Raw genomic sequence first — 17,730 nt, 5'->3', positions numbered from 1 at the left:
TGCGGAGGTGGTCAAAGGTTTCATTCGGATACAGGATTCAGCGGAGGTGATCAGGTAATCAGACCAAAAAGAGTGAATATGTCTAATGTTTCTGGACAATTTTTGATGACAGAAAATCAAGGAAGTGATTCTGAGGACTACTTATGACGGTGCCCGAGAGAGGGGGAAGAGTGTGTGATTGGAGCCACTCTGGAGGTTGACCAGTCTGGTCCATGTATTAATGGCAAAGTGAATGATGTAGATATCACTTTTCTTGTGGACACTGGTGCTACCCGTTCTACTGTTAGATCAGTGGAAATAGAAAACCTCCCTCTCTCTGGGGATTCCGTCCAAGTAGTTGATGTAGCAAATCAACAGATTAAAACAAGTTTAACTGAGCCTGTTAATATTGAAATTGGCAAATTCAAAGATAAACATAGATTTGTAGTTTGTGACAGCAGTCCTGTGAATTTGTTAGGAAGGGACATCCCCTGCAAAATGAATTGCAAAATGTATTGCTCACCGGAAGGAATTGAGTTGCAGACATTTGAAGAGGATGGGCTTTATAAATTAACAATGTTAATGGTTGAAGCAGAGAAAACAAAATTATTTCCTGTTTTTGATAAAGAAAATTTGCCAGAAGAATTAAAAAAGACAGTCAAAACTGAAATTTGGGATTTATCGGGAAGTGAAATGGGTCTGATGAAAAATGTTGATCCAGTTAAAATTACAGTGAAACAAGGAATAGATTTTCCAAATATTCCTCAGTACAAGATGAAGGCAGAAACAATTGAAGGTGTCATTCCTGTGACTGAGAAATTCATAAAGCAAGGTGTTTTAAAAGAGATTGGGAGCAGCCCTTGTAATTCAACGATCATGGGGATCAAAAAGCCAAATGGAACGTACAGGATTGTTAAAGACTTGAGAAAGGTTAACCAGATAGTTGTTCCATGTTGCCCAGTTGTTCCAAATCCAGCAGTGATTCTTTACTTTACTGTTCCATTGCATCCAGAAAGCCAGGAAATCTTTGCGTTCAGATTCCAAAGTCGTACACTAGCATGGTGTCGTATCCCTCAAGGGTAAACAGAGAGTCCTTCTATCTTTAATGAATTGTTAAAGAAATCATTGGAGAATCTAAATTTACCAGGAAGATCAACATTGGTCCAATACATTGACGACTTTCTTGTTGCAGCAAAAACACGAGATAACTGTGTCACAGATACAATTACTCTTTTGAATCATTTGGCAGATGAAGGACATAAAGTGTCACCAGCAAAATTATAGTTTTGCAAACAAGAAGTTAAATATCTTGGTCACAGATTTGCAAAGGGAATTAGACAAGTGACAATTGAGAGAATCAAAATGATTCAGGGAATGCAACCTCCAAAAACACAGAGACAAGTTAGAATGTTTTTAGGAATGGTTGGCTATTGTCGTCAATGGATTAGTGGATTTTCGATAATTGCGAAACCACTGCAGAGACTGACAAAGTCAGATATAAAAGACCCAATTGTCCTTACAGATTCTGAGATGGAAGCTTTTGAAAAATTGAAAAAGAGTCTGTGTGAAGCTCCAGCCTTGGGCATGCCAGACTACGAAAAAGATTTTGAGCTGTATTGCAGTGAGAGAGAAGGATGTGCATTGTCTGTGTTAATACAGAGACATGGAAAATTGAGAAAACCAATTGCATACTTCTCAGCAGTACTTGATCCAGTTGCAAAAGCACTACCAGGCTGTTTAAAAGCAGTAGCTGCAACCAGTGTGAGTCTTGAGCAAAGTGAGGGAATTATAATGGGGTTTCCTGTTAAAGTCTATGTTCCTCATTCTGTTGAAATTCTTCTCACTAGAAGTAAAACGCAACATTTGACAAATAACAGACTCACAAAATACGAGAAAATTATTCTGGGATCAGATAATGTCTCGATAGCAAGATGTGTGAATTTAAATCCTTCCACATTTTTGCCTGATGGTGCTGTTACAGAAATCAGAAATGAGAATGATGTTGATCATGAATGCTTGGATGTTTTGAAATATTGCACCAAGCCAAGGCAGGACATTAAAGATGTTCCTCTGCCTGAATCAGACTATGTTTACTTTGTCGATGGTTCTTGTTTAAGAACAGAGGAAGGCTTTTTGAGAGCAACATATTCTGTCTGCACAGTTGCTGATGTTGTGGAAGCTTCATGTCTTGAAGGAATTCGTTCAGCTCAAGTAGCGGAATTGGTTGCTTTAATTCGTGCATGTGAAAGAGCAATAAATTTGAGAATTACCATAATACCTGATAGTTAGTAGGGGTACAGAGTTGTGCATGATTATGGACAACTCTGGTCTCAAAGAGGCTATTTAACATCTGCAGGTTCTCCTATCAGAAATGCGAAATTAATTAAAAGATTAATTGATGGCATTCAATTACCAGAAAAGATTGCTGTCGTGAAATGTGCAGCACATAAAAAGGGAGATGATTCCATTACCAAAGGAAATGCCTTTGCAGACGAGATTGCTAAGTATTGCGCAAGGAACAATTTTGCAATTAATAGAGAAAGGAATGATGAACATGCTTTGAGTTCACTAATGCTAACATCAGTAGTTGAAACATGGCAGGAAGTCAAAGATTTGCAAGATGAAGCTGATGATGAAGAGAAAAACACATGGTTGAGAGCAGAATGTAGACAGCGAGATGAGGATGGAATTTGGACATACAAAGATGGCAGAGTAGTTTTACCAAACTGCATGATTGCTGACATGGCCAGAATGTATCATGGTCTGGACACACTGGAAGAGATTCTATGATTAGGCTTTTTAGAGAGACTTGGTTTAATTCAAAGTTCATAACAATTGCAGAGTCTCTTTGTCAAAGGTGTCTGACTTGCCAGCAAATGAACCCAGTCAGGAAAACTGTTGTGGGAATGGGAACCATAGGACGGGAGGGGGGTCCATTCACCAGATTACAGATGGATTTCATTGAAATGCCACAACATAATAAATTGCGTTACATTTTGGTGTTTGTCTGTTTGTTTTCAAGATGGGTTGAAGCGTTTCCCACACGTCACAATGATGCAATTACTGTTGCAAAATTACTTTTGAGGGAAATTATACCTAGATATGGTTTCCCGGTGACTGTGGAGAGTGATCGTGGCAGACATTTTGAAAACAGACTGTTACAATTGATTTGTGAGGCTTTACACATTGAGCAGAAGTTGCATTGTGCATACAGACAAGAGGCAACTGGAGTTGTTGAGCAAATAAATGGAACAATTAAAAACAGGATTGCAAAAATGTGTCTAGATACAGGCATAAAGTGGACAGATGCTCCTCCACTTATTTTGATGACTCTAAGAAGTACACCTGATAAAAAGACAGGTTTAAACCCACATGATATTCTTATGGGCAGAGTCATGAGACAGGCTTTCATACCAGTGGGAAAATTGATAGCTATTAATGATAGCGTCATTTTAGAGTACTGTAGGAAACTATCTGATGTCGTGACTTCTGTGTCCAATCAGGTGGGAACTGAAGTACAGTCAAGAGAAAAAGAACAAGCACATGATTTGTTACCTGGTGACGGGTGAGAACAAAAATTCATCGAAGAAGAGATTGTCTGGTACCAAGGTGGCAAAAATCAAGACAAGTCATTCTTGTTACAACAAATGCGATAAAGTGCAGGGGTCTAAAGAGGTGTATCCATCCAAGTCATACTATTTGTGTACCTTCACCTGATAATTCTGATGAAGAAAGCGATACCACAGCTGATTCAGATTCAGAAGAGGAACCTGAAAGAAATCCAGATCCTGAAGATCGACAGGCAGGTCGACATCTGGAAAAGTCAACTGTGAATAGAAACTTAAGTGAAAAAGATTTGGATATCATAGTCGTTGACTCTGAGAATGATGGAGATCTGCTAGAAAAAGAAGCAGAAGCAAAGGGAGAGTCTGATCAAGTTGGGAATCAAGACCAGGAGAGTATTGAAAAGCAGAAAAGAAGCTCTGAATGCAGGAACAAGAAATCTGAAACTGGGAAGTTGAAGGTAATTGAAGAAGAAGAAGACGAATTGCCAAGTACCAGTTACAAAGATTATGTTCCTAACGGAGTGAGGCTGCCGAGTAGAGAAGAACCTGAGTCCAGAATCAAAATATCTGACAGTGAAACTGATGAGAGTGATGAAGATTCTCAAATAAGAAAATTCAGAAAAAGAGCTTGGAGAACAGAGTGTAATGTGACTGAACCAAAGAAGAAATCTCCAAGAAAAGGTGATAATTGGCCGGAAGAAAATGAAGGCCTGAAATTCAAATTGGTACACAGATCAAAGGAACAGATCAACGAGATAACAAGTCAGAAAGATCCTGAAAAGAAAAGTGAGGCAGGAAAGAAAATAGAAGTTATTAGTAGAAAAACAAAAAGAGTTCTTAAGCCAAATCAAATCCACTAAATGAGAGTTCACCCAGATTGTACCCGAATAATTCTGAATCTTTTAAAACTCCTGAAAGGTCAGAAACTAGAACAAATTCTAGTGTTTATGATGAAAATAAAAATGTTGCTGTAAGATGTCTCTGATTTGTGTGTTCTTAATAATTCTGCTCTGGTTAGTTTTAGCTGTCATTTTTCCTTTCGGGATCGATAAGGAAATATACAAGGTCAATATGACAAGCAAAGCTTCAGTTAAACAAGACAAACATAGTGCAAATGGCAAATCTAACAAAGTTATTGATCATAGACCAGAGATTCATCAAGATAGGTCTATTGGTGATTTTTCTAGCAATACTTTTTCGAGACTCTTGGCTGAGTATGTAAAAGTCATGGAGGTCAAAGATTGCTACATCTGTGTGAAATTGCCTGCTTTTGTTTCAGAGGGAGTGACATATAATATGCTTCCTCTTACTTACGGCATAACATGTAGTGTAATAGCTAGTTTATTTTATCAGACTGGTCGTTTGGAGTACTATTACTCTAATTATGACGAAATCTTTGCAAACCTGAAAATTGAGAAAAGCTTAAATAAACATAAGCAAGCTAAACAGATGAGGGAATTCTTTATTGTCACTAACAAACTCACCTATGAGTATGCTTTTAGAAATAATTTGACATGCAAGTTGAGAACTGAAGAAAAGTCTTTCCTGAATCTTGTTGAGGAAAGAAGGGCAATTTATAAAAGAAATGAGATGTTCAAACAGATTAAATCAAATTTTTGGCAGAAAGAAGATGAGCAATGTAATGGCAAATCTTTTGATAATGTAGCAATTCACATAGACAAACCAATTAGTGGCAAGTTTCGCATCAGGAGAGATAATACATTGTTCGACAACTATTTTGTTGGAGCTAGTAATTGTGAGGACACTTACCAGATCATGGGGGGTTGGGGATTTAAAGGTGGCAAAGATCCGATTTTTCCAGGAATTTATTTTGTTTGTGGAAACAAAGCCTACTATAACCTCCCAAATCATTGCTATGGGACGTGTTTTGTCGGTCTTGTTTTTCCAAAAATATTTTATGTTGACAGAAATGCAGAAGGCTCATTTGAAATCAGCAATCATGTGAATAGGTTTAAAAGAGTTTCTCAGAAATTATGGGAGACATTTTTGAAGCAGTAATACCTAGTGGGTATAACCCTAAATGCAGGAAGAATTAGAAAATTATCCACAATAGTTGACAGATTGTCAACTGACACAGCCAGTGGTTTCCAATTAGTGGATACTGAGGTTATTGCGATACGATTTATGGTAATGCAGAACCGTCTTGCGTTAGACATTCTCCTAGCAAAAGAGGGAGGAGTTTGTGGTATTTTACATGTCCAACACTGTTGCACCTACATTCCGGATGAGAGTAGGGACATTGAGATGTACATTAATAACATTACTGTGCTTCATTCGGAAATTGCCCCTTTAGAAGAGGATGATTTTTCAAAACGTTTGTCCAAAAGATTTCAAGCCATCAAAACCTAGTTTCAAGAGATTGGTGGTTCAATTCTTGGCAAAATTCTGACACCTTTATTTGTAATCATTTTTGTGACACTTTTGTTGAAGATTAGTTGCATGTTACACAAGACAAAAGAAATACCTGAGGGAAAAGAAGATAATTTATAAAATCAGAAAGGAACAGGAAAAGGAGATTGAACTGGAAGAATTTCGTAAAGCTCAATATGAAAGTTGCAGACAGACAGCTGAGACAAGTCTTTAGAATACTAACACAGTGAAACTAAATCATGTTCATCTTTAAGATAAAATTTGCTAAATTTTGGGATATGGTGTGGTGATTTTGAAATCACCAGATGAGGGAGTTGATGGAGCGAGATTTAGAAATAAATTTATTTCAACTCACAAAGTTAATACTCCCATAACAGATAATAATACTAATAAAGTGTACAGTGAAATATTAACCAACTTAGTTTAAAATTACAGAACACTACACGCGGGATACTAATATATGTGCTCATATATGTGCTTATGTTGCAAATGCATGTATGTGTGTAATAAATAAACTAATTTTGTTTATCGTCTTTGTCAGTATTAAATGCGGCTGATTTATAATTACATGTGCTTATTTCTATGTGCTCATGTTTTGTTTTTCTGTCTTTAAATGTTGCACAAATCTGTTTGTTGCTTCATTTGCTTTTGCTAGGTAACATAGATTAATGGGTAATTATTAGCAAAAGTGGGTGGGTAACAGAACAAACTTTATTTCTCACATTAATTAATGTTTTGTGTTTGTTTATGCATTAGTTTTACGAATGGGCCTAAAGAAGATGGCTGCCAGTATTGCAGTCTTCGAGACTTGACCAGAGCAGTTCTTTTCACTCATGCGCGGTACATTTCTGCTGAGCTGATAATTTCTATGCAGAAGAAAATTCTGGTCGTGTCAAATATGTTCCTTGGTGGCTTTGTCAAGGACAGGACGGATGTGGTTCTGCCAAGTTTAGGAAGCAAAAGTTTCCTCCGTCAAAAGTATCATTTTGAGGACGCAAAAAGGATGGCGAGACTAAGAACAATAAGGGCACAGATGAAGCCTCGGACTTGGTTATGAGCGTGTGACCTCATTGTGGACTGTCGTAGCTTAACCAATGAAATATCTGAACTAAAAAAAAAATTATACGCTACTGTTACTTTAGTTAGTTAGAAAGGTATAAAAACTGACCCTTTGGGAGGGAGAGCGCGCTTGCTGCTCATCTTTTCCTGTGACGGTGACGTGCTGATGGACTTCCTTGGAACCCTTAAGCATCATTAGGGCTAAAAGACTTTATTGTATTCCTTTAGGTGAAGAGAGTTTTTGACAGGGATGTTAGAGTTTAGAAAATAAAAACTGTTTATTCAATTTTGAAATATGCTAACTGATTTTGCTTGTGACTGTCAGTACTTTTGCTAATCCTCTAAAATAATAAACTTGAATAAAATTGTTTTAATAAAATGCACTTTCTTGAATAATAGTTAATAAATGAGATTTTTAAAATACAAGCTGACCTTGTTATTTTATGAGTTTTAGGTTACCATTAGCAGATTCATTCGCCTAAGTGGCTTAATCAAGTGCAAAGTTTATATAACCATAGTGAGAAAATTATACTGTAGTTGTATATAGAAAATGTATATAAATTATAAATATGTTTTTAATAATTAGGCCACATGATTCAGGTGCTCAGAATATGTCATGTTATTCTATGGGCCTTGTAAATGATTTATGATTATTGGTGAGTATTGTGGAGTTGGGTAGCGTTGCTTATGGCATATTTTCTATAGGGGCGCTGGATCAGTATGTTGCTCACATAAGGCTTGGGCCAGGATGCCCCGGCAGGTAAACAAATGCCCCCCCTTCTCTGAGTGGGAAGCCTGCGCTTCACTGTAAAACATAAGCTCGGGACATAAGGAAGGTGATTTGTTTTGTGAGCATTAGAATCCAGTTTGCATTGGGAGGGTTAGTCCCAATTAAAGGGTCTCCCTCTTTTTTTCCTCTCTTGGTTTCAAGCCACCAAGAGAGCTTTATATCTTGGTGCATATGATATATAGCACCCAGCGGCTGGGTCCCTCATTTGTGCCTTACGTGCAGTCCTCGGTGGACTCCGGCGGACAGCACAGCTGCCCGGGCATTGAGCGCATTCAAAGTGAGGTGACCTGGCATGTCCGAGAATCCACACATGGGTGTTTACTACTAGACGTCGTTGGGCATGCATGACCTGTTTTGCACGCCTGCTACTGGGATGACCCCCAGCCCCACTGTGGCTACGCAGCTGCGGACAATCGTGGGCCACTTCAAAAAAAGCCTGCTCTCCTATTCAAGAAAGCACTTCATAGTGGGTGTGATTGATAGGGGCCTGGCAGCTTTGGAACCAGGAGGACTGCTTTTAATCCGTGGTTCCCCATAACAAAACTGTGTGACCACAGCCAAATCATTCTATCCACCAGTAACCCAGTCCCTTACATACAGGCATTCACGAATGATGTGACCACCAACATGGTGTGCTTTCTGAAAAAGCAACAACAAGGGATGCTACTACCGACAGAGTCTTCTGCGCACCACTTTCAGTAAGGAATATTGACAAAGTGTTGTTTTTTTCTGGGTTTGTTGGACATCTGCCAACAATGCTGAAATGTGAAAGGACTGGTTACACCTTTTCCTCACAGGGCAGGCCAGCTGCCCCGGCAGTGCCACTGTCTGAATGACAAAGGGCCATTCTGAAAAAAATCCTAAAACAGTAGATGTTGCAGCACCCAGGATAATGTGCTGTGTGGCTAAATACTTATAAGGTCCCAAGGGCGAGACCGATTGCATTGCAAATACCTGTTCACATCAAATGCAAGTGGCTGTCCTATTTTAAGCAACTGGTCTGACTTTTAGAAAATGCCTGTCTTTGCTGATCGTGCAAATATGTGGGACTATTGACTGTGCAGTCTTTGGTTTGGTAGACTAGGATACATAAACTTTTCGATTTTGGAAATAACACTTACAAACACAATATGTCTTCAAATCATGCCCACAGAATAAACAAATTCGGAATTCGTGGAATTTTTTTGATACCATAGAAAACTGACAAGTATGACAAATTTTACCCCCTTATAAGTTGCTGTTGGAGCATATGTGTTCCCAGTTGACGGAGTAAAGTGTGGGCATTGGCAATGCTTGAAAAATATACCTTAGTATGTGCTTAAACGTTTTCTCAATGCCTTTTTTTTAATAATAAAGCAACCTAACCATAGCCACATATTTATGTTAGGCAAATGTGCAAACCTGGACAAATTAGTACATTTAAAAAAAATCTAGTTTCAGGATTTGTGGAGGAAACGACTTTTCCACATGAAAATATTTTTGCAAAAGACAATAAAAACTTCAGGCACATTTACACCTTAAGAATTAGGTGAATCCGTGCAAATCTATAATTGGTTGTTTATTTATTTGTGAATCACACATTTCTGGTACACATTTTTAGAATACTCACCATTACTTCTTCCCCTGGAGCTTCAGTGTTAGAAACAATTAAATTTTGTTGTGCCAAATCATCAGGAAAGCCCTTATTTGAGTGTTTCCCTCCTGCAGCATCACCACCACAGAAGCATGAGAGCAGCAAACCTACAATAAAGTAACGTACACAATCAGAAGCGTTGAGCTTTCCCTTTGTGACTTAGAACTACAGTAGTCAGTGAAAAGGTGTAATCATAACAAATCCTTCATAAAAAAATAATATAACATTGTGCTCAGTAAACCCTACTCGATTAGCTTGGTGAATGTGGAGTCCTTTCTTTACCTAGACAGGCATAAAGCATAGAAGTAAAGACAGTACCACACTCCGCAAATTCATTCCCACTAAAATGATTCCACAAGCATTAAATTACTGTTTTCACAACAGAAACAGAAGTAGATTTGACTTCCGTTTCATAATTTTAACATATCAGCTCGAATGTGTTCAAACTGTGACTATACCAGGCATATATTCATTTTAAAAGTCGTGCATTCTGTTAAGAAAATAAAAATGGCCATCTGCAGTTTAGTACCCAAAATTAAAGCGGCTCATTCTACTCATCTCATCTCATAAATAATCTAAACAGAAGAAAAAAACAGAGGGCCTTTTTGAGAGAAAAGACCCACGTCTGTATTGATGAGATGTGTTTACAAGGTGAGCAAGTGATTAGACGTCAATCAGTTTCTCTCAGAAACAGAGTGCTCAGAAGATAATACAAATCTGAAGTCTAAACAGAGAATGATTGAGAGAGAAAAAAATGTGTGGTGTATTTCCAAGTTGGGCTTCCCTTCAGAATAACACTTATCCTGAAATCTTAGTCAGTCATGCTCGTCGCTTCATACTTGACAGATAGGGTGGACTATCTTGCTCGGATAAACAGACACAAAGCTTCCATAACGCTGCCGTATGTGTCATATTAGGATCTATGGGTCTCATATATGACGGAGCAGAGATGAACATGAAACCCAATATTTTTCTCTGCTTAACAGATACACTAATTAGTACCAGAACAAAATACCTGTTTGATAGGATTTGCAGAAATCATGATCTGTGTAAACTAAAGGAATAGGATTCCCTTTGTGAATCTAACAGAATTTCTTTGAATGTAGAGATTGACAGCTGTACGAGACAACAGAACTCCATTACTGCATTTGCAAGATACCAACTATGCAGCCTCTAAACTGAGCATGCAGTAGTCATTGAATGCTGTGTGGTGTGGCTCACTGGTTAGAGGCGGCAGACCTGGAAGCAGAGGACGGCCCGGGACCAGGGTTCAATACCCGGCAGGGACGTGGACCAGGGTCAGCGGACTCGATAATTCTCGCTTCGGTGCCTACTCTAACCAGGGATCACACTCGGCAACTCTGGGCATTAGCTTGCCTCATCTCCACAACGGCCCCCCACATACACTGGGGATGCCTGGTTTCACCTTGGAGATACCCAGCAGGGATCATCTCACAGGGAAAGCCAGGACGGGTTCCCCAGTGGTCTACAGCGCTGGGACGCCCCATTGCTGGGGTAGCCATGCGCTTTACAAGACAAGACAAGACAATGCTGTGTTTGTCATCCTGTGCCGCAGACCTCAGTCTACATTTGCATAGTGGAAGTTGAGCCTCAAAACAACGTACACTTTATATATGGGATAAAGTCTCCCCTGCCATATATTATAAGGATATTGAAAGTCAAAAAGGACTTCTGTGACCATATAGAGGAATGGAGGCAGAGTTCCTTTAGAAGGTCATGAAACTCTGGGTTTTGGCATCTGACCATTGATTTGCAACCATGGTAAAGGTCACAAAAATTGATATACACCCTTGTGAGATGTTAGGAAGTTGGCACACCCCTTTCATGCCCCTTTTTCTTTACGAGTTACAAGGAATAGCAATGTGGACATACCAAGTTGCAGATCCATTATGCCATTTTAGTACATTGTGAATTTGGTTTCTGCTTTCACAAAGCCCTACAATTCTGAGCAACACAAACTTTTCAAGCACAAAAATATTTTATACATCTTGCCATAGTTTTAACTTGGAGTGTATTAACATCAAGTATCACCAAAGACAAGTGTTTAGCAATACATATGCTTGCCATGCAATGATTATTTTCATCATTGATTCCTGTATATTGAGTTAGTTGCTAATATGACGAGTTTCTGTGCTTTAATACTGGGGGATAATTCACTCCCCCTACTTTTTCATGGGCCTTTTTGAGAGCATTTCCATTCTCTAAAAGGAAAGTGCCACACCTCAAATCCCTCTGCTTCACATATTGATTGCAGCCTTGATTTGCCTTTGCTCCAACTGTCATGTTCTACCTTTGCTCTTCCTTTATCTTCTCTGCAACATTCTTGCACTCTGCTCATGCTTGCCCTGGAACCTACTCTTGCCTCCTACCCAGGGGTGTTTTTTCCATTAGGGCTCTGGGGCTACGCCTCTTGGAAATTCCTACTCATTTAGTACACAAAATATTAAACAGATTGATTTATTTAGAGATACAATCATATCTCCAAACAGTTCAATGTATTTAAGGTTGGGCTGTCTGTCCCAGGCTGCTCGCTCTGCCTCACTCTGTGGCAGGAGGCGAAAACAGGCAATAAATCAACTATCTGCACTGTGGAGCACAATGCAGGGCTTACCATTCTAAAGCCCTTCATTGGTATTTTAGTCGATGGTGCTATCCACTGTAGGCCAGTGATGCAGTCAGTGTCACGGTTTTGGGCATCGGAGTCTGCGTCCCTGCGGGAGGCCAGCCGTCTGTTATTCACAGATCTAGATCTCTCCCTTTCCTATTCGTCACACGGTAAGACTGGATACAAGCACATTTGACTTGGTGCCTGGTCCTCGGTAATGGTGTAAGTGTTATAATGCTTATCTTTTTATGCATATTGTGCTGAGACCCCTGGTCACGTTAACCTCCCCCACTTTGACACCCCAGACCCTGGCTGCAGGTCGCTGACCCCATTAGAAGCAAAGCTCCTGTATTTGTTCCTCCTTGAAATTGATCCAAAACACGAACTGGGTTTTTGTTCCCTTGCAAAGTCGATTCAAATATCCAAGTCAAGGGCAAATGGAGAAATATGTGCTTGTAGTGAGGATAGCTGTCTGCTGTATGGAGTTAAAACTCGCCCCACTTCATGCCCTTAACATTAATGCCAAAACATGGATTGATTTGCGAACAATGAATGTTAAAAAAGTTAAGGTAACGCATGTTAGTGGTTTAGTTCCTCTCTTATTTCACATGTTTAACTTCATTGTCACGTGGTCACATTAGGCCAGAGTAGGTACACCACCATTTAACATGCTCGCATTTTAAAGTTACCATCTTTTCTTAAACGCTGACATGAGACACACATTAGTTTGCATGCATAAGCAGGATAATATTCTATGAAATGACTTTGCTTACATTTACACTTCTTCATAGACATATTGATTGGCTTGAACATTCTGTACAAGTGCTATGTTCTCTGCACAAAACGCTGTTGTTTGTTATTGTCCGCTCGGCGACAGCTTTCATGAAAGAATCAGCAATAGCGGCCTGACTGAGCTTCCGCATGATTACAAAAGTGAAGATTATTATTTAAGCACCAGCAATCCTTTGTTAAACAGAGGAGCACTTTGCTTACACTGTTGAGGTTGCCCCATGCTGGAATTCAAGCCCAGTTGATCCCTGTTTACCTCCTGTGAGGGATGATGCCCAGCTCTCCTCCAGGACGGGCTCCCTGATGATACTTAAACACAGTTAATGGGGGAGTTATATCACCCTACAGAGATTCTGGCAGATTTACCCACCCGAGCACAAAATATAACCATACTCATATGCGAGCATATATATTGTATTGCCTGACTTTCGTCTCATGCTTCAGAGTGAGACAGGGCGGGCAGCCTGCGGCGGACAGTCCAACCTTAAATACAACTATTTGTTTAGATACGATCGTATCTTTAAATAGATCGATTTATTTAATATTCTGTGAACTAAATGTGTACAGATTTCAGAGGGAGCAGACCCAGAGCCCTAATGGAGAAACAGCCCCTGCACATACTACGATTTTGTTTACACTACAATAATCAATGCAATACCACAGTCAAATGAAACAAGATACTTACATAGCAACAAGCCCAAAAGTAATGCCGGCAATATCAGTGTCAGTATACCCAAGGGGCCAAGAAAAGCATCGCCTGCAGCTCTGCGTCCAATGGAGCCTGGACAGTTGATACCATCTGGGCAGTCGCAGATATCAACTGGCACCTTGTGGGTTTGTCCCTTGCCCTGCTGGTCAACTATGTTGATAGGGACCTCGTATGCTCCAACTGGCTGGTTAGCAATATCTTCAAGTGTCATGGAAGTGCCTGAAAAACAAAAGCAAAATGTTTTGATAACATTACTGATAAGCTTCGAAACATGCTAGTTCATCACTGGACATACAGACAGAACGATCTATGGAATTATTCTAGATATTCTGTTTTAACTGAATATCTTCACAAGTACAATTGCATTTCCATTTCTTTACATTACAACCTCTGTCTAACATTTGTGCATACACTGTTGATGTTGCAGGACTACAAAGTACATTTTCCAACATTAAAAGCAATAGATAGTGGCACACATGCCACATTATAAAATATATGGGGACAGAGTAAGAAAATAAAAATAAAAGGATATCCTGAACATCACGGTGTTGCTGTCTTCAGAAGTATTTCTCGATGGACCATATATTTTACTTTACACTGATGTAAGGGCTTCCAAGAAAAAGAAAGATAGTAATCCTCCTTAGAAGGCAAATTAATCGCAGGGAGTTGGGAAGTTGGCCACACCAGTGATCTAAGAGCACGTGTCAGCCATGATAAAAATGCATATGAAAGTGTATATCCGGCAGTATCAAGTAGTAATAATGTACTGCTGATGGAAGCAACTATTCTTATCCAATTTCCCATGCTGCGTTCCCTCTTCCGGGAGCAGTGCTGTATAGCTCTACACTGTGGCTTTTTTTCAAAGTGAAGAATGGGGAAACATTCTGTTTCCATTTCAGAGATTCCCTGAACTAACATCTTACAAAAAGAGTTTTCAACACCTAAATATTACTCAGGTGTGCACAAGAAGTCACTTACATGTCTTACTTACACATATTGATTACAGAAGAAGGATACACATATTTATATGTTAGCCTACTGTATAGTGCAGCAACAATGATGGAGTATCTGCTGGTATGAGAAATTTCACATTACCATTTGTTTAGGTTCAGGGGAGGGAAAAAGTAGTTGGTGAGCCAGGTGACAGCAGAATATAGAAAAAACATTTAAAAAATCATTGATTTAAGAATTTTCACAAATATTTGAGGTATCTATATTGAGCCCAGAAACATTTTTTTAAGTGTATCTCAAAAACTGGTAGGCTACCTCCTTTCCAGGATGGGAATGAAGCCCCCCACCCACATTTTCTCGAACAATAAAGGGTGTCTCAATAATAAACATTGCCCCTGTGGAGAAAATAAAAACGACACAACTTTGTATTCGCAAATGCACATTTCTGCGGTACCTACTCACATGTACTGTTCACATCATGGACTAATTTTGTGATTAAGCAAAGGGTGATAAGTATTCGAGGAAATACACAGACATCACAGACTTCAAACAGAAATGCCTGAAATTGTTTTAGAAGCTCAAAAACTAGATATACACTCTATATGTAGGAGGACATATGTGGAAGTAGGTTTCTGATTTTTAATGCTTTCTGAATCAGGACTGTTAGACAGGGCATTATGGGTCCTACTAAGTCAGCGGCCAACATACTAGGGCTGACACAAGTGTCACTATAAACAGCGCCCCTCTTCTAATTTGGCCTATAATACTATTCGACTGACTTTTTATTAAAGCTAATCCTGACCCATCACTTAATGACTGTCGAGCAACCTACTTCAGCTGCTCAAGTTCCATCCGGCTGTGGTACCTGGAGACCCATTCTCTCTACTGCCTACTAGCCCCTCCCCTACCCAACCATGTTGAGTCCTGACCTATCCGTGTCTGGGGAAAACTCCCATACTATTGTCTACCCCCCAAAGCTCTCCAAAACCGCCACTAAATCATTCAAGCACGCTGCCCTAAAAAGACATCCTGAGACGCTTATATCCGACATGTGCTACAGCTCGGACATCGGCACAGTCATTAATGACCTCATCTTCTATTCCAGAAGAACCGCCTCCTGGCGAAAAACCCTTGCGCACCTTCTTAATATTCGTTCAACCAGGAACATTCCACATGGCACTAAGCTCACAATAGCACCCTCCTCAACCTTGCGAGCTGAAAACACCATCACCATCTACAAAAACAGCATCGTTCTAATCCAAGCCTCAACTTACAACCTCAACAAATTCTTAGACCTCTTCCCCCTTCTCAGAAACCACGTGCTCAACTCCGACTGGATAACCAACACCCGTAACAATGACCCACCACCACACCATCCTAACAGATCCAGGCATCCATTTACTAGTCCTCCAAGGGTCTCCACTTTAGCTCACCCTATCATTTCTCCTGTCCCTGGCAACAGATTTCCCCTACCCCTGCCATCTCCTCCCACCCAGTGCCCCCCTCTGTCGAGGAGACTGATACGCTCCCAATGTCCCCTGCCCCTGAGAGAGCCAGACCTCTAATGACCCCTCCACTAGTCACCCTGACCAAGGCACCCATAACAGAACCACCCCTAGACCTCAGAGCTCCTCCCCGCCAGTCATCCACCTAAATCGCGAGCTAGATACGCCTCCTCCAAAGACCCCTGAGCCTGCTCCAGCCAATCCCCTGCCACTGTCACATGCCCCTTCGACTGATCTGGAAACGTCAAACCCTCATTCCTTCGTACCCCTTGTTTATACTAATCTTGAAACTTTGCACTCCATAGCGACCAAACTCACCCCGAGCATTCATAGCTCCATTCTGGACCTTATGAACCTCCTTCACCTTGCCGAGATCTCACTGGCTAACCTGAAATCACCGCATACTCCCCCCACTGAACACCGAGCCTCTCAAGCAACCTCTCCCGCTACCTCTGAGACATCTTCGCCCATGCAAACAACCCTGCCTCCTCTCTGAGGAGGAATCCCTGGCTCTCGCACTCACATACAACGCTCCCACCGCCTCCTCTAATCCTCTAGACCTCACGGGAAACGAAATCCTAGCCATCCTCCAAGATCAAAACTCTACCCCAGTCATCCCCCGTCCACTAAATACGAGTGCCGAACACCCCATCAGCACGGTCACCATCAACCCAAACAGGCCAGCTACCCTACACAACAGAAGTGTGGTAAAAAGCAATCTGGCGCCTGTAGTTCTATCTGGCCAGACTCCTGACTCTCCTTCCGACACCCCCTTATCTGGTCTTTTAATTAACTGCCGTTCAGCAGTCAAACATGCCGCTGACATTGCTGACCTCGTCCTGGTCAAAAACCTGAACCTAGCCATACTAACCGAATCCTGGCTAAAGGAATACTCTTCCCCTTGCCTGGATATATTAGTCCCGCCCAACTACAACATCGCCAGACTGGATAGACAATCCAATAAGAAAGGAGGAGGCATAGCCTGCATCTACCGATTCTCCTTGCTTGTCACAGAACTCATAACGGACACCTCAGACTCCTGCAAATACCTCGCACTCTCCGTCTGCAGCAACTCATGACAACAAAGATTTCCTCCAATGCCACAGAGGTCTTCCTGGGTGATTTTAACCTGCATTGGAATGACGCTAAAGATCCCTACATCAATGCCATTAAAGACCGTCTAACTGACCAAGCCCTGACCCAAGCCTGTTCTATGCCAACCCACTCAAAAGGAGCCATCCTTGACTGGATCATTTCAGAGGAGTGCACTGTCAAGCTTATCTCCATAGACCCCTATGACTGGTCTGACCATCACTCCATATCCTTCATTTTACCCGGGACCCGCAAGACAAAGTCGTCTCAACCGGTGATTCCCAAATGCTGGACCAGAGACACTAAGAACCTAGACTTTATGAAACTGGAGGCTCGCTGCAGATCTGACCTACCCCCCCCTTGCACATAACCAAGGTTAGCAATCTCAATGAGCACTACTCATCATCCATTTCAAACATTCTGGACGAGCTTGCCCCTCTAAACTAAAAAGAACACAATGCAAAGACAGAAATCCTTGGTTCACTGGCTTCCTTAACATGGAGAGGAGATCCCTAAGTCAATCTGAAAGAAATTAGAGACAACACCCCTCCGCAGCGCATCGAAAACTTCTGCGCCTGGCGAGAAATGCCTACAACAAGCACATCATCAATTGCAAAAAAGAATACTTCAGATCGGAACT

General features: G+C 40.8%; 1 protein-coding gene across 1 annotated transcript in view; it reads right to left on the bottom strand.

Annotated features, from left to right (window-relative positions):
• The window catches only part of LOC144828843 (desmocollin-2-like), a 144,865-nt gene that overhangs the window by 33,961 nt on the left and 93,174 nt on the right, over window positions 1–17,730 (bottom strand). Inside the window, exons 13-14 of the mRNA XM_078687380.1 lie at window positions 13,519–13,761; window positions 9,395–9,525 (exon numbers count right to left, since the gene is read on the bottom strand). Coding sequence (XP_078543506.1) covers window positions 9,395–9,525; window positions 13,519–13,761 — 374 coding nt within the window. The remainder of the gene's footprint in view (window positions 1–9,394; window positions 9,526–13,518; window positions 13,762–17,730) is intronic.

Source organism: Lissotriton helveticus, chromosome 4_1, assembly GCF_964261635.1.
Source record: "Lissotriton helveticus chromosome 4_1, aLisHel1.1, whole genome shotgun sequence".
NCBI classification, from domain to species: Eukaryota; Metazoa; Chordata; class Amphibia; order Caudata; family Salamandridae; genus Lissotriton; species Lissotriton helveticus.
This window is presented reverse-complemented; position numbering and strand designations above follow the sequence as displayed.